Source organism: Citrus sinensis, chromosome 4 (genome assembly GCF_022201045.2).
Source record: "Citrus sinensis cultivar Valencia sweet orange chromosome 4, DVS_A1.0, whole genome shotgun sequence".
Lineage (NCBI taxonomy): Eukaryota > Viridiplantae > Streptophyta > Magnoliopsida > Sapindales > Rutaceae > Citrus > Citrus sinensis.
Window position 1 is genome coordinate 7124443 of NC_068559.1, and position 26525 is coordinate 7150967.

General features: G+C 34.4%; 1 protein-coding gene and 3 long non-coding RNA genes across 5 annotated transcripts in view; all 4 read left to right on the forward strand.

Annotated features, from left to right (window-relative positions):
* LOC107175060 (uncharacterized) overlaps positions 1-9063 on the forward strand; it is a 67955-nt gene extending 58892 nt beyond the window's left edge. Inside the window, exons 3-4 of one of the 2 annotated variants that reach the window (XR_008054047.1) lie at positions 7001-7079; positions 8993-9063. This is a non-coding gene — a long non-coding RNA (uncharacterized LOC107175060). The remainder of the gene's footprint in view (positions 1-7000; positions 7080-8992) is intronic. The other variant, XR_008054046.1, reaches the window with a different exon arrangement.
* A 4263-nt stretch (positions 9064-13326) lies between these two features.
* LOC127901833 (protein RGF1 INDUCIBLE TRANSCRIPTION FACTOR 1-like) lies at positions 13327-15890 on the forward strand. The gene is made up of 5 exons (XM_052439842.1): positions 13327-13350; positions 14978-15148; positions 15235-15324; positions 15598-15735; positions 15816-15890. Exons 1-5 carry the CDS (start codon positions 13327-13329, stop codon positions 15888-15890), a joined length of 498 nt encoding a protein of 165 aa, XP_052295802.1.
* Positions 15891-17772: 1882 nt separating this feature from the next.
* LOC127901769 (uncharacterized) lies at positions 17773-19220 on the forward strand. Its single transcript, XR_008054048.1, has 2 exons — positions 17773-18136; positions 19030-19220. It is a non-coding gene; the product is annotated as an uncharacterized LOC127901769 (long non-coding RNA).
* Positions 19221-24495: 5275 nt separating this feature from the next.
* Positions 24496-26053, forward strand: LOC127901770 (uncharacterized). Its single transcript, XR_008054050.1, has 2 exons — positions 24496-24859; positions 25753-26053. It is a non-coding gene; the product is annotated as an uncharacterized LOC127901770 (long non-coding RNA).
* The last annotated feature ends 472 nt before the right edge of the window (positions 26054-26525 follow it).

Sequence of the window (26525 nt, forward strand, 5' to 3'; positions counted from 1 at the left end):
TTGCGGACATGGCTGCTTGGCGCGACCACGGACTGTGTGCTTGGTGGTGGCTGGCGCGACCATGGATCTATTGTGCTTGGTGGCGGCCGACGCAATCAAAACGAAGGCTAAGGCTCATGACTTGGTGCGATTTGTTGGTTTAATTTTGCGGCGGACAATGGCGGTTCAACAGTGGTGACTGGTGCCGATGAGATTGGTCCTTTGGAATTGGAGTTTTGGACAGTGGTGGGCTGGTGGTGGCTTGTGCTCGTGTGGTGTTGAGAAATGATAAATTAGGGTTTTGTAATTCTTTATTTATTTTTATTTGCAATCCGATCGGATTTTCGGATCGGATTGGGTTTGATCCGATCCGAACATAATCTGATCGGGTTTGAAAAATCAATTTGATGGGGTTTCACTGTCAATCCGCATCCAATCCGAACTTGAAATATTTGGATCGGATGAGATCGAATCGGGTCGGGTCGGTTTATTTGCCCAGCCTAACCTTAAGTTCTGCGTGACAATTCTCCCAAACTTTAGAGATGTATTCTCTTATTTATATATACTATTTAGGCAGAATACCCTCATCCATTTCTACTAAGAAATTGAAAGTGAAAGAAACCTCATAAATGAATGAAAAAGTTGTAGAAATAGAAAAGCCTTTGAAAGGGAAAATTAAAGAGGAGCAAGAGGTGTCTGCCAAAGAAGATCCTTCTTATACCCTTTTCTCAAAAGAAAAAGAAGATCCAGACAAAATTAAGGAAATGGAAGGGATCTGAGCGAATGGAAAGGTTAAAAAAAAGAAGCATGAATTCCACTTGCGCTTCAAAAGACACATGATAAGGGTGAGAGTACTAAAACCCACCAATTTTATTTATACACCTATTTTTTATTTAAATTTCTTATTATTAAAGTTTTTTTTTTATGGAATTACATATTGTACCCTGTTTTCTCTTTCGCTTTTTGCCTCAGTTTCGCACCCAGGGCTTCGCATTTTTTCTTCTCTCAATGTTCAGTTGTAAGTGAATGGTAATGTTTGTCTGTCAAAAATTGATAAATTCAGATTTTCTACATGCCATCAACAATTAAAAACAAAACAAAACTTACTATCCAAATATAAACTTCAAACGAAATTTACAAGACATCAAAGTCATTAATTTTTTTTCCTAAAATCTTTGAAAATGAAAATCATGATTCCAATGACCTCGGCATCCTTCGTCCATATTGAAGAACATGGATTATAGTGACATGAATTGTAAGCCCTGCCAAAAAGACTTTGATTGCCCAGCGGAGATATGCATATGGTTGAGCTCCATGATATTTTTACTTCAATAATACAAGAAATGCAGTAAGGGTTTATTAATAATGCAATCATGATCTAATAAGAAAGATTAAGAATCAATATCCATGTTAGAGTATACGTGAGAATTTAGTTTACAGGATGTTATGGCAGACACCTGTTAAAAAAAATGAAGAGTAATTCTAACATTTTGAAATTTAAAAATTTAAAAATAAATATAATTTTTGTTCACGTTTAAAGAGAGATTTAGTAGGTTCAAGCGACCTCACCCTATAATTGATTACAGATGTTGAAAATTAATTAATCCAAATCAACTTGTGGATGTATCTTTTGTTTCCCATTAAAATTAATCCGAATCAGCTTGCGCATGTACCTTCTGTTTCCCATTAACTCATTACAGTTTATTTTTTCCACTTTTATTCTTTGTTAAGTTTCCTGATCTAACTCTAGAGTAGGCAACAAAATAGTTTTTGCGTTAATTAAAACACAAACACAACCCAAATAAGACACAAACGTTTCCTATTATCGTTGCTAAAATAGAAATTAATCTTCCCGCGTGCTAATTTTTTTTTTTTTTTTATGTTGACGAAACCTATTACATTAATTAACTAAACAGTGCTAGAATTTTTCGGACAGCAATACGACACAAATACGATACACACATATATAAAAAGCTCAATTCTCTTTGACTCTTGTGTAATTCTCTTTACCAACACTCCCCTCTCTCTCAAAGAAAAATATACACTCTCCAGCATCAATAGACAATTATGGTAGGTCTTTTCTTTAATTTTCACCTTTTGATTTAGAATTAAGATTTAGCTTTTATCATATAGTTGCGTTGAACTTTTAATAATCTCGTATAAAGGGTGATTAGCATATTGAATCCAACTTCGTTGGTTCATTAGGACTCGAAATCGTTGTTACTTTTTTTAATTAGTTAATAACATCAATTGTATTCAATCGTGTTTTCAGGCCGGGAATCAACCCCAGTGGCTCCAAGGTCTTTTGACTCTTTTCCTAGAGAGAAGCTTTCAAAATTGCAATCACGGAACGGCAGTTAGACAAAGGAACATATATTGTTTGAATTGTTGCACCAGTATATGCGAAAAATGCTTGTCCAATCACGAAAGTACTCATCACCTCTTAAAGGTTCACATGAATAAATAAATATTATTTGAATTAAATTTATTACATCATAAATTTTTAATACTATCTCCATGATTTATTTATTTACTTATGTATTTGTTTTGTAAATTTTTAATATTTCAGATCCGCACATATGGCGAAAACGGCGTTGTACGGTTCGTTGAGGCTCACGAGTTCATTGACTGTGGACATATCCAAGTAATAAGTCAAAGCTTGAATTCAAATCTTTTTTATTTCTTCTTCATTGAATATTTTCTTAAAAATTCTGCTATTTGCCAATGAAGTACTACTCTGAACTGCATAATAATGCTCACGCACGAACATCCGAATTTTAATCCGAATTGAGCTGTGCCACACAATTTTGTTCTTGGTTCAAATTCGGTATCCAGGCATGAGCATATGACTTGTGAAACTACATTTATATCTGACCACTTTCTTACAAACGTGCTCCATATATTTTCTCTTCAGACATATCAACATAATGGTGAAAAAGTGCTACATATAAACCAAAGGCCAGGAACATATTTTAGAGAATCCACCACCAACAAATGCAGTGGGTGTCCGGCTAGGCTGCAAGGGAATAATTATTTCTGTTCACTCTATTGTAAGGTTGTTTCAAAATCTCCCGTATGTATACATGTTTATACACACACACACACACACAAACACACACACACATACATACATACATACATACATACATACATACATACATATATATATATATATATAGACACACACACGAATAAAAGTTTGCACTATTCCTTTTCTAATTATTAATCCTCCCTCCTTGTAGGTTTCTTATCTCTGTCAAAATTCTTCGAATTCAAGCAATTTTCCTCGTCTATTGAACAAGTTGGGTCTCTGAACAAGCTCGCTGGATTAATTTGACGAAGAAATCATTAATAAATGACAAACTCTAAAGCTTGGTGTTTCTTCATATTATTTGTAGTGACAGACTATTTTATTAGCTGCTGTTTTATTTGAACTCCCTTATTATTATTATGAATTAGAGTTTTTAGCTATACATAGAGTCATTAATTTTATTATTTTGTCAGTTGAAGCTGTAAATTGTGATACAAGTTATTTGTTAGGCTGCTCACTAATTATCCATAACATTAATTAGTACATTAAATATAATAGCCTTGGTACAATTGGTCTATCTCTGCCACTCCAAAACTGGATGCACGTAAATCTGCTGCCATGTGACTTGACTTGTGCAATTTAGTTGAAATAGAAACGAAAACGGAAGCATATATAACACATGCAATTTAATCCCCAAATTCCTCCGAAATTAAAGAACTAAGGGTTCCTTTGAATATTCTCCTCATTTTAATTCCATAAAAACGCAATAGCAGTTTCCTATATTTGTTCCTTTAGTTATCATATATTGTTGTATTTGTCCTTTATCAGTTGCAGAAGAAATTGATGTTGGTCATTCGGTAAATGTGTTCGGAAAGCTATATAGCTTTTGGATTTGAGAGGGGCTCGAGTCTAGCTCGCGTTAGAATTACAGATTTGATGTACCGTTAACTATATCGACTTACATCCCTGAGTGATTATATTTCAAACATTCTAAAAGCTTGTCTCTGGATATCTATGTTTTAGGAGAAACTCTAACAGAAATGCTTCGAGCTATAGTATTTGTAGTTCTTAATCACATATATATGCTTGTTTGGTGCGGTGGATAGGATAGGATAGGATGAGATGAGATATAATTGAATATGACTTGAGCTATATGACTTAAAATAAGATGTGATAGGATAAGATTATATTTCATGACCTCTCATGTTTGGCGTAATACAAGATTGGACTAAATTGTAATGTATATATAATTTTAACATTAAATTAGGTTAAAGATAATAAAAATGACCAGATATTATTTTAAGTTTAATGGAAAGATATAAACTTTACTTTTATAATAATAAAATTATATATTTAAATTTAAAATTGTATTATATTTTAATGTTTAAAACAAGCGAAAATTATTTACACTATTAATCAAAAAAATTACTTAATAATAAATTTACATTAATAATGTTACTAAAATATTTAAACAAATATAATTACTTTTTAATATTTTATTTTCATGATAAATAAATAACTTTTTTGTTTTATTTGTTATTTATAATGTTTAATTATTATAATACTTGTATTATGCTTAGTACATATTTATATAATTTTAATATTGAGAAACTATTAAGTATAAATAATTGCTTTTTAAAATTATTCTCAACTAGTCCCAAGGCCACCCGTGAGATAACTTTCTTCATAAAGTTGGGATTATCTTGTGGGCTCAGGATAAGATAATCCCAATACTCTTTGAGAGCATCAATAAGGGATTTGGATGAAGTTTGAAAGAATATTACATTCCCGCATTTTGATCCTTCAACCAAACTCATCCTATACGTAAATATGGTGTTAATTTATCCTACATCTTACTATATTATTGCTTATATTGCAGGCTATCATTTGATAAAGATGTATTTGAAACTTTCGGAATGATGCTGAACTTTATAATGTAGACCTACATTGATTTGTATATACTTTGTATTTTCGTGAAAGATATCATGACATTTAATTTTAGGTTTTAATTTAGTCTAGATTCAAATTAATGGTTAATTATTTCTTACAACCATTTTATATCTAATCTTTCCTTACAATATGTTGGCGGCTGATTTTGGGTTAACGAGATAAAATCACAAAACCAAGCCCAGAACAATAAATTTATTTTTGTTGGGGAGCGGGGTGCCTCGCTTGTTCGGCGCGTGTGGGTTGTTTAGGCTTTTTGTGGAGTGGAGGAGGATTGAGAAGGTGGTGGATATGGCGGGGGTCTGACTTCAGGTGTAGAAGGCTGGTGAAAATCATCTTAAACCTACGAAACAACTAAAAAAGAGGTCAGAGGTGGAGCCGGGGGTGGTCGGCGACCACACTCTGACGCTCAAGTTAGAGTTGGGTTATCTCAGGTTAGAGAGCTTGCAAGCTCTCAGTAATAAAGGTTTTGAGGTTGAAGAAACCTTAGCTTTTTTGGTGGTGTGTTTGTGAACTTAATTGATAAAAATTAAACCTGAGTATTTATATGGTGTACTATACCCCGGTTGCCGTGGCACCTGACGTTATTTTAGTAGCGTTCCCTGCTGTCATGTCAGGAATATTCTTATTTTCATGCATATATATATATCCACATCCATCCATTATTGTTTCTTTTCTGATCTTAGGTACGTACGTAAGGTTTGCTTTTCTTATAGGATGATTATCTATGGTCAGCGAAAGACTGTATATTTTGTAATATTAGATTCTACACGGCATGAACAATTAATTATTTGTTCTCTTGCAGAAAAAAAAATCCAACTGGGACAATGTTGTGTTGGCTTATGAGCTAGTTTGGGCCATTGGTACTGGAAAGGTTGCAACCCCTGCTTAGGCTCAAGAAGGAAGTTTGAGTTTATGTCTTATTTAATTTGATGTTTCAATGACAATGATCTTCGTGCTTAGAAGAATGATATGACTATCCTTATTCTTGCTATCAACATAAATATTGTTGGATTGATTATGAGCCTTTTTTTTTTTAACAAGAATTGATTATGAGCTTGTTTGGTGTTTTTGTCAGCACATTTCCATATATTTTCACCACGTGTATTTTTTCCTAGGCAGAGCATTTCAGAATTTGTCTATAGCTCTAGAAGTTTTGAAACAAGTAATAATACAGTAGAGCTGTTTCTGATTGTCATCATCATTTTTTCACCTTATAGATTCATACATACAACAAAGAATTATATTTGTTTCCCAATCCATCTTCAGACTCCCATGCTTGTGGATGCTTTCTTTTATACATCTGCCTAAATATTCGTACAAACCCACAAATAATTTTGCCCGTGTCATTTCCATTTCAGATGGGTACATGCACAGAAATAATTTTGTACTTTGTGTTTGTAACACCCTAGGCAAATCCCACATCGGCAAAGTACGGGAGAAATGCTGGGTTTATAAGGAGTGATCCACACCTTAATTGGCAAGACGCGTTTTGGGGTGTATGAGCGCCCCAAGAACAAATCTGTGCGGGCCTTGTTAAGGCCCAAAGCGGACAATATCTTGCCAGGTCTGGGTTGGGTCATGACATTATGGTATCAGAGCGGCTCCGCGTGTCCTCTTGAGCGATGGTGGGGCAAACCTCAGCGAGGACGCTGAGTCCTCAAGGGGGGGTGTATGTAACACCCTAGGCAAATCCCACATCGGCAAAGTACGGGAGAGATGCTGGGTTTATAAGGAGTGATCCACACCTTAATTGGCAAGACGCGTTTTGGGGTGTATGAGCGCCCCAAGAACAAATCCGTGCGGGCCTTGTTAAGGCCCAAAGCGGACAATATCTTGCCAGGTCTGGGTTGGGTCATGACAGTGTTTACATATTGAATACAAGTAAATAGATGTTTTAAGTCTATTTCAATTATTACTTTATCTCTTTTTGCCAGCAAAACTTGCTGACATAATTGCTCTTTGTTGTGCTTCTAAAGTTGATATTCTGTGAATTTTGATGTAATCATTTTTCTCAGACCATGTTTTAAATATATGTGACAGGTCCATGCTGAACTGAGGAAATGGCTTAAAGACAATGTCAATGCTGAAGTTGCAACATCAACTCGAATCATCTATAGAGGTATCCTTTCACTACTTTGTTAGCCATTAATTGTGACCACTATTTAAAATTAATTGTGTATGTTGTAATCGTTATTAATATATATGGAGCCAAGCATGGGCTTATTGAAGCTAATGATTGGTCTTTTTAGAACTTTTTCTTGTTCAGACAAAGTAATAAATAGCACCTTACAACTAAACATACAATATTATTTTTATTGAACTTACTTTGGCCTTTTCTATTCGATATCAAGGAGACGTATTCTCACATATATGCATTCTTTCGCTCTGCTATGTGCTTAATATTTTTCCTTTTGCAACAATAATTTTAGTTGGATTGGTTCTTAAACAGTTCCAAATATTTAGAAAAACGGAAGTTGCTTAAGGATATAATATACAATGCGAACTGTTGAAAACGGATCCAAGAACAGAATTCTCTGCCACTGATATTTTCTTCAGCTTAATTAATTAGAGGGGTAATGAATAATAATGCAGTGAACCAGGCCTGTTTTTGTATTCCTCGTTTATAGGTACTAACAGATTCATCAATATTATCAAGTTTCCACTCATCAACATTTTATAATTAGATGTCGTTCGTGGTTTATCCTACAGTTTCATTTTGTAGTATACTACTTGGTTTAATGCTGAAGCTGTGAAAAACTTTTGTACACTCTCAACAATGGCAACATACTCAAAAAGAAATTCAATTGTAGGTTGTTGTGCACTGAACGACCGACAAATGTTTGTTATTATTTAGGCATTTCTTCCATTTTTATTTTTGGGGTTAGAATAACAGAATGAGATATATTTTCACAGCTACTTTCAAAATATTTAATGACAACTGCATCATCCAAAAAGAACCAGTGATTTTGAATTAAATTTTTATTGAGATCCGCTTTCTGGCTGTATTAAAGCCTGATGACCTTCGGAGAAATCTTATATATATCTCCAGTATAGGGAATATATTTATTTGTTGTGCTTCTCTATGCGTGGTTTGGGGTGGCAGGGGAAATGAGGAGAATATGGTACTGCATTCTATTGTCTGTTTGATATACTTTTTTTAAAAATAATTAATTCATATAAATGTTTGGTGTACTTATTTGTGCTATTTTCTCGTCGGTTCTTGCTTTTGGAATTTCCTTTTGCATTTGAAGGAAAGAGGAAGTTCGTTATATTATGGGCTAGTTTAGTTATGGCCACTTTTTAGGTTGTGTGGTTGGAGAGAAACAAAAGAATATTTGAGGACAATACGTGAGGATATTTTTGTATATTTGGGAGAAAGTGAGGATTTGGGCTTTTCATTGGGCTTCCATTCCATTTCTTCAAAGTTTAATGAGTCTCCTTTTAATTCTTAGCAACAGGCAAGAAATGGCAGCAGCCTGAGAAGGAGAGTTTTGGCCTTTTCATAGATTTTGTGGAGACTTTCGTGTTTATACTCTTAACTATAGTTTGTGTGTAGTCATATTCATAATAGAGTTTTAGAACATTTGTGCATGATTTTCACAGGATATGTGCCCAGATAGAAATAACCATAATGTTTTGCATGCCTAACTCCCATATATGATCTTGCTTACCTATTCCTATAGGAACGTTCTGTCTGAAAAATAAGTATTGAGACAATCATTAGTTCATATTATCTTCATTGTCATGGTGATATGTATTATGCTTGAAATTTATATTACAAGATACCTTTTTTATTTACTATATATTTTATTGTGGCAAGGAATTAATTTAAGTTGTATAAAAAGTTAAAGTTTTACTTTAATAGATAACTCTTTATAATATAGGGTTGGCTATATTAATTAGTGTTGCACATGCAGATTGAGTTTGAATTAGTAATGATTTTGTTGCATCTAAAACTTAGGGGTTTTACTGTAGGTTTCTATTCTTTATAACGATAGTGCTTGGTATATTCAATTGGTGTTGCATATGCAGGTTGAGAGAAATTGCTGGTCTTGGGAGTTTTGCTGGGTATTTGTTGAGAATGGTAGTTTATCTACTGGAATTTTACTGAGAATATGGGAGTTCTGCGTTACAAGATTTGACGGCTTGTTAGTTTGTAAAATTTGAAACGTTTGCTGGAATCAACTTCTTAATTACTTTGGATGTGTTAACTGTTGGATAAAAGTGTTTTTAGATGATGTTATTAATACAAAGTGTTTTTGGACTTAATAGAATGTATAATTTAATTTTTGGTTCATATTGAATTTGTGATTGAATTTCATATACAAGAATGCATAAATTTAAATGAAATAATTCATAATTATGTTCAGTATAAATTTAGAATTTGTGATAGAAAAAATTAATCATAAAATAAGTCATAAAAAGAATTAATGACATAAAATATCAATCATAAATTTTATCACAAACGTAATATTTTACCCGCCAAAATTGTCCATATGAAAATTAATTTTCCAGCCAAAATTTCAAAATAAAAAAAAAATTTACATGTCCCACCAAAAAATTAAATAATTTATTTATTTTTTTCCATGACTGACATATGACATTTAAACGCTATCATACGTTAATGACATACTTTTTTTCTATCATAAAAGAGTGACAGGTACATAAATGATAGATAATTTCACTGTCATCCACCCCCCTTTATGATAGATTTTTGCAGTCATCTATTGCCAGTTTTGTTGTAGTGTTGGGTGTATTGAGTATTTTTTTTTTTTTTAGAGTTTTTTCACTTTTGTAAAGTCTCATTATTAGTAAAATTATCTTCCAGTCTTTGCCCATGGACGTAGATTTTACGCCGAAACACGTAAAAATTATTGTGTCCTATTTTCTCTGCATTTGTTTACACCACATTTATATTTCTCCAGAAGTTACAGTCACTAAAATATTGGTAATTGCTCAATCTCACGCTTCCGTAACAGTATTCACTATCAAATCAATTAGAATAACAAAAGCAATTCAAATTATTTGGCACTAAAGTGCTATGGAATAAGAATAGCTTATCGAATCTCTTTTGTCTAATCATTCAGGAGTAGAGACAATCTTTAAGAATCATATTTCAAATGTGAGATATAAAACCGACAATAAATTCAATGAGATAAATAAAGAGATTGTATTTTATCATATCTTTATTTTCTTTACTTTTTAAATTTAAAATCACCTTTTCAATTGGTTTGTTAACCAGTTATAATATTTTAAAAATAAATAAATTTTTTAATTAATAAAAATAATGTGTACTGTTGATAAGATCTAATGATACATAGTTCTTACATTATTAATGCGGTAAAAAAATTACGGCATCATAGAGGGATGTTTTCTTTCGATATCTTTCTGGCACAAACAATTCCACATGGTCTATAACACAAGTTAATTAAAAGATTTATATCTGCTTTATCTTCTTAGTTTTTTTTAATAGGCTGAGTAATGTGTAAAAGCCATTTAATTAATTACATATAGATCTCGAAAATTAGTTAATCCAAACCAACTTGTGCTTATATATATTTTTTTCCCCAATAACTTATATTTTCTATTTTCTACTTTTGTTCCTTTTCTTTTCTTTCTCGTTTCCTGATCTAACACTAGTTCAGAGTAGGCAACAAAATAGTGTTGCGTTAATTAAGACACAAGCACAACTTGAATAAGGACTTTTCCATTTTATAGTTGCTAAAACTAGAAACTATTTTTGTTAACAAAACCTATTTCATTAATTATAACATCCCCAAAGCAAAATCTATTTCTAATATAATTATTGTACTTTTCAAACTTAAAAGGGATTACATGCCATTATTACTCCTATATTTAATTAACATGCAAAATATATAAGAATTTAACCATAAGGGGCGTCACCTTCTGAACGTGCAATCTTTTTCCCCCCTTTTCCTTGTTTTCCCGTTTTTGCAATATATATTTGTCCCCTTTTCGTTCTTTCCCTTTTTGCAACATAATACGACCTATTAAGTCACACAAACACGACATAAATACGGCACATTCATCTCTTTAAATAGTTCGAATTTCTTCTCTATTTGATTCATTGCAATTATCCTCTTTCTATCCAGCTAGCTAGCACTCCTCTCCTCTTGCAAAAGTTATTCTCTTGCTAGAGTCCCTTATTCTCTTGCTAGAATCCCTACCAAGAAAACAATGGTTGGCTTTTATTTTTATATCTTTAGTTGTTTCTTATAATTTAGATTAATTTTAACTGTATTAATACATTCCATGTTTTTCAGGACAATGTTGTTATTGTACCTCGTTGGCTAACCGCTCTTCTTAAAGGAAGATTCGACGAGCATTGTGAAGAGCAAGGTCATAATCGAAAACATAAGAACCTTTTTTGTTTGGAATGTCGAACTTGTATTTGTAAAGATTGCGATGATCATGCGAATCATCGACTCTTAAAGGTTACTAAACTCTATATTCGGCTATTTTCGATCCAAAAATTTAGAAAAAGTTAGTAAGGATACAAGAACACAACTATTATTTATTGCACAATTATCAATTATTCCCCCCTCTTAACATCAATGAGACATTATCTGCAATATCTTGAAGGAAAAAGTAGAGTTTAGAAGACATCACCTGAACACAGTAATAGAAAATATTTAAAAACGGAGAGTTAGATCTAATTTGTACTTCTTACTACTACTACCATCATCAATTGACCAATCCAACACAAAAGTCTTGAGATTTGGCTCTGGACTATAAGCTTTTAAAAGATTAAGTAACTCATTAGTCGTAAGAGCACAGATAATAAAAAATATCAATGAATATTAGAGAGTGGTAATCTCATATAGTTTAATTAATTGAAATATAGCAAGTAACTTACAGCTTGTTGGTAAATATTGATTTTTAATTTTAAATTAGCATATAATTGCTATATTATTCTATATCATGGATAGCACTTAAGATGCTGGTCTTGTTGAAGTGTTCAAGTCATTCCAAAAGAGCTCAACATATATATATTTGCTTTAGACGTTGACACATGAGCTCTAAATGGAATACCACAAAAGTATATTCATTTTACTACTGAGAAATTTTATTTCCCCAAATACGAGAAGAGATTGGAAACTTAGAAACTAAAAAACTTAATGAGTAATCCATATAAAAACTCTACATCGAATATGTAGTTCAATTGAAAGGAAAAAAAAAAATTAAAGTAACAAGATACAAATTTCATCTGATTGATAAAGTTCGTGTTCTCACAATTCAAAGTTGGCTCTAATTAATAATTCACAGATGTTAGTTTTTAATTACTATGGCGGCATGGATAGTTGCAAGATGATAAAAGAAATACGTAATAAAAACAACTAAAATTGAAAATAAAACTAAATTTATTTATAAAATAATTATACAAAATATTAAAAACACACCTGAAAATCAAGATTATAGGGAGATGGAGAGAATTTGAGAAGAAGAGAGATGTAGAGAGATCATTAAAAACATAAAAATGAGCCTCAATTTATAGAAAAATAAATTCATAATCCAGTGTTTTACCATCCATCATAAGTTTCATGTATGCGCTCCTCACAACCAATAGATCAAGATCCAATGGCTAGTCAAACTTCAAAAGTCAACATCACACGTGGCATTGTTTGACTTGATCAATTTGGCCAAAGAATAGTTGAGATTTGGCGGGTTAATGGATGGATTGGGTCGACCCGAATACAAAGATTCGGATCCTACAACTTGCTTCACCAACCATTGCCACGTGGCACAATCATGGCCATTGAATCATGAACGGTTGAGATTTCGTCAAAATTGTCTGCTATCCCATGCACTCAAATCTATTGTAAGCTCATTTCATCATCCAATCAGTGCTCGGTCAAGCAAAAAAGTCAACTCTTTTTACACAAGCTCAATTTTAAGTCGATCTTGACTGATCTTAAAGTTTTCGGACCTCCAGAATCCAAATTTGACCTCCGTTTATTTGTTTGGAGCCTCGAATTGCGTGAAATTAATATTTTACCTAATAAACACTTAAAAATACATAAAATTAGATATATTTAATACATAATTAATAATTCCTAATATATTTCATAAACACAAATAAAATTATAACATAAGCACAAAATAACATTATTACCGCTTGATAATTAGACAATTTTTAACACTAATCAACTATGCATTTGAGACAAAAAGAGAATAAAAAAAGTGTTGTGCTATTAAAAATTAAATGTTGCATTTATAATGTTTCACAACATTAATGTCAAACGTAACAAATATATATATATAATGATATTTTCGAGTAGTCAATTGTATCTTTCTTTTACAAAATGCTACTGGAAACAAACTGCTAACTATGAGCATCTGAAAGAATGGTGCATCATGATTTATACCAGGTAATGTGGCTACCCACGCACCATAAGTGCGGTATGACCCAGCAAAATAAGGCAACATAAATGACAAAAAATTAAAACTCCTTTAATAAGTGGGCAAGATCATTAATTCATGTAAGGTAATAACTAAATATATAACATCATCAAAGCGTGATTTGATATGAATATTGTTCAACAAGAACATCAAATCAATGATTCCTTGTCTGGTTTGACCGTCCAGCAGCACATTTAGAAGCCTCCCTGTCAAACATTGAAGGCAATAAACTGAAAATAAGTTGAGCTAGAAGGACAAGTTAACCGTTCCTATAAATGGTTTTGCTAGGTTAACATTATATGTCCACTTGGATTTGGAAGGAGACTGCTATGTTATAAACATAATCCAGTTTGACAATACAACTGAAATTTACAAGAATTCACTGTCAAATCAATTCGAATAACAAAAACAATTAAGATTATTTGGCACTAAAGTGCTATGGAATAAGAACAGCTTGTCGAATCTTTTTCGTATAATCATTCAGGAGTAGAGACAATCTTCAAGAATCCAATTTCAAATGTAAGAGATAAAACCGACAGTGAATTCAATGAGATAAATACAAAGATTGTATTTTATCATATCTCTATTTTCTTTACTTTTTAAATTTAAAATCACCCTTTCAACTGGTTTGTTAGCCACATTATTAATGTTGTAACAAAATTACGGCTTCATAGAGGGACGCTTTTCTTTCGATATCTTTCTGGCACAAACAATTCCACATGGTCTATAACACAAGTTAATTAAAAGACTTATCTCTGCTTTATCTTCTTAGTTTTTTTTTAATAGGCTGAGTAATGTGTAAAAGCCATATAATTAATTACATATAGATCTCGAAAATTAGTTAATCCAAACCAACTTGTGCTTATATTTTTTTTTTCCCCAATAACTTATATTTTCTATTTTCTACTTTTGTTCCTCTTCTTTTCTTTCTCGTTTCCTGATCTAACACTAGATCAGAGTAGGCAACAAAATAGTGTTGCGTTAATTAAGACACAAGCACAACTTGAATAAGGACTTTTCCATTTTATAGTTGCTAAAAATAGAAACTATTTTTGTTAACAAAACCTATTTCATTAATTATAACATCCCCAAAGCAAAATCTATTTCTAATATAATTATTGTACTTTTCAAACTTAAAAGGGATTACATGCCATTATTACTCCTATATTTAATTAACATGCAAAATATATAAGAATTTAACCATAAGGGGCGTCACCTTCTGAACGTGCAATCTTTTTCCCCCCTTTTCCTTGCTTTCCCGTTTTTGCAATATATATTTGTCCCCTTTTCGTTCTTTCCCTTTTTGCAACATAATACGACCTATTAAGTCACACAAACACGACATAAATACGGCACATTCATCTCTTTAAATAGTTCGAATTTCTTCTCTATTTGATTCATTGCAATTATCCTCTTTCTAGCCAGCTAGCTAGCACGCCTCTCCTCTTGCAAAAGTTATTCTCTTGCTAGAATCCCTTATTCTCTTGCTAGAATCCCTACCAAGAAAACAATGGTTGGCTTTTATTTTTATATCTTTAGTTGTTTCTTATAATTTAGATTAATTTTAACTGTATTAATATATTCCATGTTTTTCAGGACAATGTTGTTATTGTACCTCGTTGGCTAACCGCTCTTCTTAAAGGAAGATTCGACGAGCATTGTGAAGAGCAAGGTCATAATCGAAAACATAAGAACCTTTTTTGTTTGGAATGTCGAGCTTGTATTTGTAAAGATTGCGATGATCATGCGAATCATCGACTCTTAAAGGTTACTATCTATACTTATTGATTCTGTACTATCATGATCTTTTATTTTGCTTTGATATTGCTTTACATCAATTTTTCATATTTCAGATTTTCACACATGGCACTGGTAGAAATCAAAGTTGTGCAGTTGTAAAGTTGGACAATACCAACGAGTTGCTTGATTGTAGCCATATCCAAGTAAGTTGTCATCTTATTTTTATGTATGTGATATTCATAAACCATGACTTTTTATTATTCTTTTCTCTTTATTACAATACTTTAAAAAAAGAAAAAAAAGAGTATTATTTTAATGAATTAGTGTTTTCATACGGTCCAAAAATAATGTTTATATTAATTTCATTTTTAATAATTTGTCATTAAATATTTACTCACTTTAAAAAAAAAAAACTTTTTTTCCTCACTTTCCTCGCTTTATACATTTATGTGTTCTAAATCTATGTTACTCTTTAGCCACGCGTCCATAATGGTGCCCAAGTGTTATTTATTAAGCAAAGGCCACAGACAAGTTATGGAGGCAATAATTGTGAACGTGACGGCTGCGATGCAACGCTTGAACATCATAATTCCTTTTGTTCAATCGATTGCAAGGTTAGTTAATTAAGTAATTAATTTCACTTTAGTTAAATTATTTTATTCTAACTCTAATATTTATCTGTCTTTAATTATAGGTTAATCATATCATGTCAGTTCCATCCAATTATCGCAACGCCAAATGGCTTTTGAACAGAGTGAATCTGCCATAGCTTGCACTGCATGCGTCATCAAATTCTTCAATTGTTTTTTTTTCTCTTCATTCGACATTTAAATTTCTAGTGAAGGGCGCTTTTTTTTTTTTTTGGGTTTTCGGAACTTATTATTATTAGTAATGCGTATTTATTTGAGTTATCAATCTTTGGTCAGTTATGTGGTTTGACTTAATTACTAAAAATTGGATCCTGTAAACCCTAAGCTTTGTTAAATTCAAAAATAAAAAGATGAATAAGTGGTGAGAGTTATTCCATCAAAAGACCCACAAGTATATAGACAAAACAAAAAGTAAAGCAAACAAAGAGATTATATGAATCTTCATTGAGGAAATCCAAAACAGTGCATCTTGAATGCGGTAGGAGTTCCTTAAATCTCTTATCAAAATATCAACATGGCTAACCTTATACGAAAATGATAGTCCATCTCATTATGTTTCGACCGCGCATGCAAGACTGGATTTACCGTCATATGTGTGTAACGCACTTATATTATCACAAAACACGAAGAATAGGAAGGTTAGCCATGTGAGCTCAACTGTTGTGAAAGCAAGTGATCAACACTTCATACAGTGGGCCGCTTCTTATAACACCATGAGATACGATTTGCATTGAGAAAGATACAAAATCCCGTAGTACTTCATCAAGTCTGATAAAAAAAAAGGGGCCCCAATAAGCATCACAAAATTAAACCATCCAAGTTAAGTGTACAACTTGAACTTAGAAACCGAAGGCCATGGTCCAAAGTATGTCTACTTGGTTGGCTAAGTGAGTTAGGATGGTTGCGTGAGATGAATAAGGTACCTTCCGGAGGTCATAACTTAGGCTACCGATGTTCGATTTGGGCATATAATATATTGTTTCAAAATTTGTGACTAAACAAACAAAACCCAAAATAGATTGCACATTTTTGGTTTGTGTTTGTACTTTATCGAGTTTGATCAAAGCACGCACCCTAATTAGCATCATAAAATTAAACCATTCAAGTTAAGTGTACAACTTTGTCTTAGAAACTGAAGACCATGATCCAAAGTATGGGTACTTGGTTGGCAAAACGATGTAAGATGGTTGCATGAGATGAGTAGGGTACATTCTAGAGGTCATAACGTGAGTTACAAGTGTTTGTTTTGGGCATATAATATACTGTTTCGAAGTTTGTGATTAGACAAACAAAGCCCAAAATAGATTGCACCCTTTTGGTCCGTGCTCAAGCTAAAAATTCTATTTTTTCTTGGTCTTTTTTTAGTTTTAAGATATTTCCTATTTCTCTTTTTTTGGATTTTATTTTTTTAGAAATCAAATTTGGGTTCCATTTATTTATTTTTCTTATTTAGAATAGAAGAATATTAATATAAAATAATATTTTATATTTGTCTATTTTCGTAAATTTGTGATGTTTAGGGCTACTATGTTAGGGGCGCAAAACCCTAATTTTATTAATTCAAACTTTTTCAATAAAACATTCATTATTGAGAAGCTTTGTTTCTCTTATCAATCAAATTCTTATGTTTTCACATTGTCATTAAGGTAAATCCCTCCATGGAAAAGTTATATGGGGAAAACTCATTTTAGCACTGAACAAGTTTTTTCTTTTAATTTATATATGTATATAAGTTTCGATTTTAGATGGGTAAAATGATGATTTTTATATCTTCTCAAGATTTAAACTTGGGTAACCAATCATGTAATATACGCACTTGGACTTTCTTAATAAAGTGCCGATTTTTATTTTCCTCTTCTCTATTAATTTTTAATTTCGTCACTATAGTTTAATTGGGATAAATTGAGCTCGATTATACGCGCCGATGGTCGGATTTTATTTTCGTAACGGGTCTGAAATTCGCTTAATTTGTAATTTTATGTAATCAGTGGACACTTCGGTAATTTTATGCCCTGAGGGTAATTTCGTAATTTCGGACAATGTGATTAATTTATGTAATCTGAATTGAGGACAATATGGGTATTAACGAATATGAGGATAATTTGGTAAAATCATGAAGTTTGAGGATAAGTTGGTAAAATATTGATGTTGGGGTATTTTGGTAATTTTGGCCTATAGGGGCATTTTGGTAATTTTATACATGCGGGACTAGTTTATCGTTAATAGATATTTGTTTCGAGATTTATTATATTAATTGGTTTTTACGGAGAATAATTATGGTGTTTTCCGTGATTAGGAGGATCCGCATCCGCGAACGAGAATCTACCCGCGGACGTTGTTGATACTGAGTCTAGACATCATCACTGTGAGTGGAATATACAAAACCTATTTTCATAGTATATGCTGATTTTCTTATATAGTACAGTATGTTTGAGAAATAAATGTTTAATGCGTTGATTTAATGATTTTCCAGCGAATTGACTTTTATTTATGTGTTGATATTTATTATGATTGAGAATGAGTTCGATTTATGATTTTATTAGCGTTTTTGAGTAAAAGCATGATATTAGAATTGAGCAGACTTGAGATATGTTGAATAGAAAGAAAATGAGATTTCAGATGGGATCATATGTTTACTATCAGTTTTGAAATCATTAGACAGTACCCTTCCCTCCAGATACAGAGATACAGATAAAAAGAGATACAGATAAGAGATACAGATAAGATGAGATAGAGGCCTTTGGGGCCCGTCGGGACACACATAGAGGCTTTGGGCCGTGTTTTCGGGCGCTTTTGCCTTTTGGGGGCTTATGCATGCACAGTACAGATATATGAGATAAGAGATATGAGATATGAGATGAGATCGTCCCCATCTATCCGTTGTGGCTCCGGGGCGTGACGTTACCCAGATAGTGCGTTATTGCCTGGCCGTTGTAGCCCGGATATGATCAGATTATCCCCTGGGTACTTGTTTGATGACAGTTTTTAGTATTCAGTATTTAATATGAGTATGGTGATTCCATCGATTTTATGCAGATTTATTATTGCAGTTATTCAATTTGAATTAAATGAGTTTATGATATTTTGAGAAATTGATTTGAGAATTGATTTACGAAATTGAAATTGATTTAAGAAAAGATTTGAGAAAGATTAAATGATTTTGAATAATTTATTAAAGTATCAGCACCTACTATCCACTCACTGAGCTCACAGAGTTTTATACTCACCCCTCTTTTATTATATTTTTTCCCCCCACAGGAGATTTACAGGTACATCAGTCAACCCAGTAGTGAACGTTAGTTTGATTTTGTGGTCACGTGATGGTGCTAGAAGTCGTGGATTTTATTATTATATTCGAAATTTGTGTTATTATTTTATGTTATTAAGGATAATCGTTGTATTTTAATATTCGGATGATTTTGGTGATATTTGAGAAGTTGGTTTGAGAAGTTGGTTATGGAGGATGTTTGGTTATTAAATTATTTCGAGAGTGTTATTTTGTCAATTGCAGGGTTGGATATGTTTTATTTATAAGGGAGACTCTGCCGAAATTTTTATAGATTTGTTATTAATTCGATTTTACGAGTTTAGATAGACTCGCCCTGGGGGAGGTTGCGGGGCGGGTCGTTTCAGTTGGTATCAGAGCATGGTTTTAGATTCTGTAGACTTTATGGTCGTAAATAGAATAAGTTTTGATTATTAAGTCGGATTTACTATTTTGTAGGCACCATCATGATTCGTCGTAGCAGTCGACGTGGCCGTGGCCGTGGTCGTGGCCGTGGTCGTGGCCGTACTAGATTAGTAGCTGGGTTGACTTCAGGAGATGTACCTGCGGGGGAAAATATTCCCGTAGACGAGGGAATAGTTGAGTCTTCGACGCACGAGGTTGTGCAACAGGCACCAGGAAATGCTCCGAACATTGAGCAGTCTATTGATAGATTAGCTCAGATTGTGACTACAGTGGTTCAAAATCAGGCTCAGCCGCATGTCGGTCAAGTGAACACTGTTGAGCGTGTTCGAAGTCTTGGGGCGAAGAGTTTTAATGGTTCTGGTGATCCACCTGAGGCAGAGTCGTGGCTTATCAAGTTAGAACGTATCTTTGATGTGATGAGATGCTCAGAGGAGGATAGACTTTCATTTGCCACTTTTCTGCTCGAGGATAAAGCTTATCATTGGTGGCAAACAGTAGAGCGACGATACCAAGGCCATGCTGCGCTTACATGGACTATTTTTCGTAAGGAATTCTACGATCATTATTTTCCGGCTGTGTATCAGGATATTAAGCGGAGTGAATTCCTTCGATTGGTTCAAGGAGCTATGTCAGTGGAAGAGTATGAGAAGAAATTTCTGGATTTGTCTAGATTTGCCATTTCAGCAGTTGGTGATGAGAGGGAGAGATGTAAGCGTTTTGAGGAGGGTCTCCGATTTGAGATTCGTACTACTGTGACGGCATCACGGTACACTGAGTTTATTGAGGTAGTTGAGGCAGCTAAGAGAGTGGAGCACAGTATCTCTGAGGGACGTAGAGTTCAGGCTCTGAAGCAGAAACGTAGCCAGAGTTGGGCAGAAGGTAGCTCGAGCAGCAGACCACCGAAGAGAGGCGCGTATACAAATTACTCTGCTGGTGTGCAAAGGAATCAGAGTATGAGTAGCAGGGGAGATCAGAGACAGACCGCCAGTTACAGTTCGGCGCAGCCTTCAGTGGGGAGTAATGTTAGGACTCAGGGGCAGTATGACAGGAATAGCGGAGGACCCCGTAGGAGTATACAACAGACTCCTTGCCCTACGTGTGGTAGGAACCATCAGGGCCAATGCCGTATCGGAGACAATGTGTGTTATTTATGTGGACAACCTGGACATATTAAGAGATTTTGCCCTACTTTATCTCAGGGTGACAGTTCTACTCGAGGGGCAGCCCCACAGTATCAATCTCATGTTGGACCAGTTCCGGGTCAGAGGGGTATGCAGACAGGGGGTTCTATATCGAGGAGTCAGACCACTTTTCCAAGTCAGAGAGGTCAACCTGGTCGACCTCGTACTCAGGCTCGAGTTTTTGCCTTGACACAGCAGGAGGCTCATGCTACACCAGAAGTTATTATGGGTACATTATCTATCTTTGGTCATGATGCTCATATTCTTATTGATCCTGGATCCACGCATTCTTTTGTTTCTCGCACATTTAGTATGCATCTAGAGAGAGAGCCTGAATTGCTGGATTATGGTTTAGTTGTTAGTACACCTACCGGAGGGTCATTACTTGCTGAAAAGGTGTATCAAGATAGCATGATTCGATTGGGCGAGCATGAATTTAAGGCGAATTTGATTATTCTAGACATTCAAGATTTTGATGCCATTTTGGGCATGGATTGGCTTGCGTCTCACCATGCTACAGTGGATTGTTTTAAAAAGGAAGTTGTGTTCAACAAACCAAGAGAAACTGAGGTGAAATTTTGTGGTGAGCGTAGAATTTTACCCTCATGTGTCATATCGGCCATTGATGCAAGACGCTTACTAAGGAAAGGTTGCTCAGCTTATCTGGCATACGTAATAGCCACTGGAGTTCGGGAGTTGAGATTGGAGGATATTCCAGTAGTCCAAGAGTTTTCAGATGTATTTCCAGATGAACTTCCGGGGATGCCACTTCATAGAGAGATTGAGTTTTCTATTGATTTAGTCCCTGGGACGGCTCCTATATCTATAGCACCATATAGGATGGCTCCAGCTGAATTAAAGGAACTTAAGATTCAACTGCAAGAATTGGTGGATAAAGAGTTTATTAGACCTAGTGTATCTCCGTGGGGAGCTCCGGTGTTGTTTGTTAAGAAAAAGGATGGTACTCTTAGACTCTGCATTGACTATAGGCAGTTGAATAAAGTTACAGTGCGTAATAAATATCCACTTCCGCGCATCGATGACTTGTTTGATCAACTTCAGGGAGCAAAGGTGTTTTCTAAGATCGATTTGCGCTCGGGATATCATCAGCTTAGAATTAAAGAGGCCGATGTTCCTAAAACAGCATTTAGAACTCGTTATGGACATTATGAGTTTTTAGTGATGCCATTTGGGTTGACTAATGCCCCAGCGGCTTTTATGGATCTTATGAATAGGGTATTTCGCCCTTATCTGGATCGATTTGTGATTGTGTTTATCGACGACATTTTGGTGTATTCTCGGAGTCAGGAGGAACATGAGGAACACTTGCGGACTATTTTGCAGACTTTAAGGCAAAAGCAATTGTACGCTAAGTTCAGCAAGTGTGAGTTCTGGTTGGATAAAGTAGTATTTCTAGGCCATGTGATATCAGCTGAAGGAATTTATGTTGATCCTCAAAAGATCGAAGCAGTTGTAAATTGGGAACGACCTACAAATGTGACTGAAGTTCGAAGTTTTCTTGGATTAGCTGGCTATTATCGGAGATTTGTGGAAGGATTCTCCAAGATTGCTATTCCTCTGACAAGGTTAACCAAAAAGAATGCGAAGTTTCAGTGGGATGATGATTGTGAAAAGAGTTTTCAAGAACTCAAGACATGTCTTACTTCAGCACCAGTCCTTACACTTCCTTCGGGTACTGAAGGGTTTGTTGTATACAGTGATGCATCCAGGCAAGGATTGGGTTGTGTGCTAATGCAACATGGGAAGGTAGTGGCTTATGCTTCAAGACAACTTAAGAAGCATGAACAAAATTACCCAACTCATGATTTAGAGCTAGCAGCAGTGGTGTTTGCACTCAAGATATGGAGGCATTACTTATATGGAGCAACATGTCAGATTTTTACTGATCACAAGAGCTTGAAGTATTTGTTTACTCAGAAGGAGTTGAATTTGAGACAGAGAAGATGGATTGAGCTGATTAAAGACTATGATTGTACCATTGATTTTCATCCGGGCAAAGCGAATGTGGTAGCTGATGCGCTAAGCAGGAAGTCTTTTAGCTCTATAGCTCACTTGCGAGGGACATACATGCCGTTATTGATTGAGTTGAGATCTTTGGGAGTTGAATTGGAAGTTGATAATTGCAGAGCTTTAATAGCTAATTTTCGAGTGAGGCCGACTTTGATTGATAAAGTTCATCAGATGCAAGATCAGGATTTGCAGTTACTGAAGTTGAAAGAGGATGTGCAAAAAGACTTACGAACTGATTTTGCGGTGAGAGATGATGGCGTTTTAGTTATAGGTAATCGACTTTGTGTACCCGACATTAAAGAGTTGAAAAAGGAGATCATGGAAGAAGCTCATTGTTCAGCTTATGCTATGCATCCTGGTAGTACGAAGATGTACCGTACCTTGAGAGATCATTACTGGTGGCAAGGTATGAAGAGAGAGATAGCTGAATTTGTATCTCGGTGTTTAGTTTGTCAGCAGATTAAGGCTGAACATCAGAGACCTGCAGGGTTTTCTCAGCCGCTTCCTATCCCTGAGTGGAAATGGGAGCACATTACCATGGATTTTGTAACGGGACTTCCACGTACTCAGAGTGGTCATGATAGTGTTTGGGTAGTTGTTGATCGACTTACCAAATCTACTCACTTTTTACCATTCAAGACCACGTATTCGATGGACAAGTTGGGGAATATTTTTGTGGCAGAGATAGTTCGACTTCACGGAGCACCTGTGTCTATTATTTCAGATAGAGATTCCAGATTTACTTCTAAGTTCTGGACAAGCTTGCAAAAGGCTATGGGCACCAAGTTGAATTTCAGTACAGCTTTTCACCCACAGACTGATGGTCAGTCAGAGCGTACTATTCAGACCCTGGAGGATATGTTACGAGCTTGTATTTTGGAGTTTAAGGGTAGTTGGGACATTTATTTACCCTTGATGGAGTTTGCTTACAATAACAGTTATCAAGCTAGCATTGAGATGGCACCTTATGAGGCCTTGTATGGCAGGAAATGCAGAACTCCCGTATGTTGGGATGAGGTTGGAGAGCGGAAACTTTTTGGTCCCGAATTGGTTCAAAATACTAGTGAGAAGATACAGCTTATTCGGGAAAGATTAAAGGCAGCCCAGAACAGACAAAAGAGCTATGCAGATAAGCGTAGGCGAGAACTTGAGTTTGAAGTGGGTGACAAGGTTTTTATACGGATATCTCCTTGGAAAGGGGTACTTCGTTTTGGGAAGCGTGGGAAGTTGAGTCCACGATACATTGGACCTTATGAAATTGTGGAGCGTATTGGTCCGTTGGCATACCGATTAGCTCTAACACCTGAGTTATCTAGAATCCACAATGTCTTTCATGTTTCGATGCTCCGGAAGTATGTGTATGATCCTAGTCATGTGTTGTCGAGACAACCAATTGAGCTGAAAGAAGATTTGAGTTATGAAGAAGAGCCCGTGGAAATTCTAGAACAGAAGCATCAAGTCTTGCGTTCAAGAACTATTTCATTAGTAAAAGTGTTGTGGAGGAATCACACAAGAGAAGAAGCGACTTGGGAACGCGAAGACTTAATGCGAGCTCAATACCCTCACATGTTCTCAACAAATGTGTAAATTTCGGGGACGAAATTTTTATAAGGGGGGAGGATTGTAATATACGCACTTGGACTTTCTTAATAAAGTGCCGATTTTTATTTTCCTCTTCTCTATTAATTTTTAATTTCGTCACTATAGTTTAATTGGGATAAATTGAGCTCGATTATACGCGCCGATGGTCGGATTTTATTTTCGTAACGGGTCTGAAATTCGCTTAATTTGTAATTTTATGTAATCAGTGGACACTTCGGTAATTTTATGCCCTGAGGGTAATTTCGTAATTTCGGACAATGTGATTAATTTATGTAATCTGAATTGAGGACAATATGGGTATTAACGAATATGAGGATAATTTGGTAAAATCATGAAGTTTGAGGATAAGTTGGTAAAATATTGATGTTGGGGTATTTTGGTAATTTTGGCCTATAGGGGCATTTTGGTAATTTTATACATGCGGGACTAGTTTATCGTTAATAGATATTTGTTTCGAGATTTATTATATTAATTGGTTTTTACGGAGAATAATTATGGTGTTTTCCGTGATTAGGAGGATCCGCATCCGCGAACGAGAATCTACCCGCGGACGTTGTTGATACTGAGTCTAGACATCATCACTGTGAGTGGAATATACAAAACCTATTTTCATAGTATATGCTGATTTTCTTATATAGTACAGTATGTTTGAGAAATAAATGTTTAATGCGTTGATTTAATGATTTTCCAGCGAATTGACTTTTATTTATGTGTTGATATTTATTATGATTGAGAATGAGTTCGATTTATGATTTTATTAGCGTTTTTGAGTAAAAGCATGATATTAGAATTGAGCAGACTTGAGATATGTTGAATAGAAAGAAAATGAGATTTCAGATGGGATCATATGTTTACTATCAGTTTTGAAATCATTAGACAGTACCCTTCCCTCCAGATACAGAGATACAGATAAAAAGAGATACAGATAAGAGATACAGATAAGATGAGATAGAGGCCTTTGGGGCCCGTCGGGACACACATAGAGGCTTTGGGCCGTGTTTTCGGGCGCTTTTGCCTTTTGGGGGCTTATGCATGCACAGTACAGATATATGAGATAAGAGATATGAGATATGAGATGAGATCGTCCCCATCTATCCGTTGTGGCTCCGGGGCGTGACGTTACCCAGATAGTGCGTTATTGCCTGGCCGTTGTAGCCCGGATATGATCAGATTATCCCCTGGGTACTTGTTTGATGACAGTTTTTAGTATTCAGTATTTAATATGAGTATGGTGATTCCATCGATTTTATGCAGATTTATTATTGCAGTTATTCAATTTGAATTAAATGAGTTTATGATATTTTGAGAAATTGATTTGAGAATTGATTTACGAAATTGAAATTGATTTAAGAAAAGATTTGAGAAAGATTAAATGATTTTGAATAATTTATTAAAGTATCAGCACCTACTATCCACTCACTGAGCTCACTGAGTTTTATACTCACCCCTCTTTTATTATATTTTTTCCCCCCACAGGAGATTTACAGGTACATCAGTCAACCCAGTAGTGAACGTTAGTTTGATTTTGTGGTCACGTGATGGTGCTAGAAGTCGTGGATTTTATTATTATATTCGAAATTTGTGTTATTATTTTATGTTATTAAGGATAATCGTTGTATTTTAATATTCGGATGATTTTGGTGATATTTGAGAAGTTGGTTTGAGAAGTTGGTTATGGAGGATGTTTGGTTATTAAATTATTTCGGGAGTGTTATTTTGTCAATTGCAGGGTTGGATATGTTTTATTTATAAGGGAGACTCTGCCGAAATTTTTATAGATTTGTTATTAATTCGATTTTACGAGTTTAGATAGACTCGCCCTGGGGGAGGTTGCGGGGCGGGTCGTTTCAAATCAAATAAAATTATGTAAAAACTACATAACAATGAAGCCCTTGGGGCTAGAAAAAAAATTACAAGTTTATGACTATGAAACACAAATAGATTAACCAAAAGAATTAATGAAGAGAATACGAAGCATTGGTCTGAATCATGAATTATCTATGTATTTCTTTTTGTTGCTTTAGAATAAAAAGTTATTATCTTATGCTTTTATCTAAATTAGTAATTTTTCAAATAGGCACAAGTTGGGATCAGAGAATTTTATTATTTAATTAAGGTTATTAATTTATCATTTATTGTATTACAACATTATTACTATTACTATTACTATTATTATTATTTTTTCTAAAGTCCCCATATTTGATACACCTAATGAAAAGAGTTTTTATTGTTGTGAGTACGTTACACAC

Coding starts and splice junctions, on each gene's coding strand:
- LOC127901833 (XM_052439842.1), top strand. CDS start 13,327: ATGGTGCATCATGATTTATACCAG. Junction 13,351..14,977: donor TGCATCATGATTTATACCAG/GTAATGTGGCTA, acceptor CATGTTTTTCAG/GACAATGTTGTTATTGTACC. Junction 15,325..15,597: donor TTGATTGTAGCCATATCCAA/GTAAGTTGTCAT, acceptor GTTACTCTTTAG/CCACGCGTCCATAATGGTGC.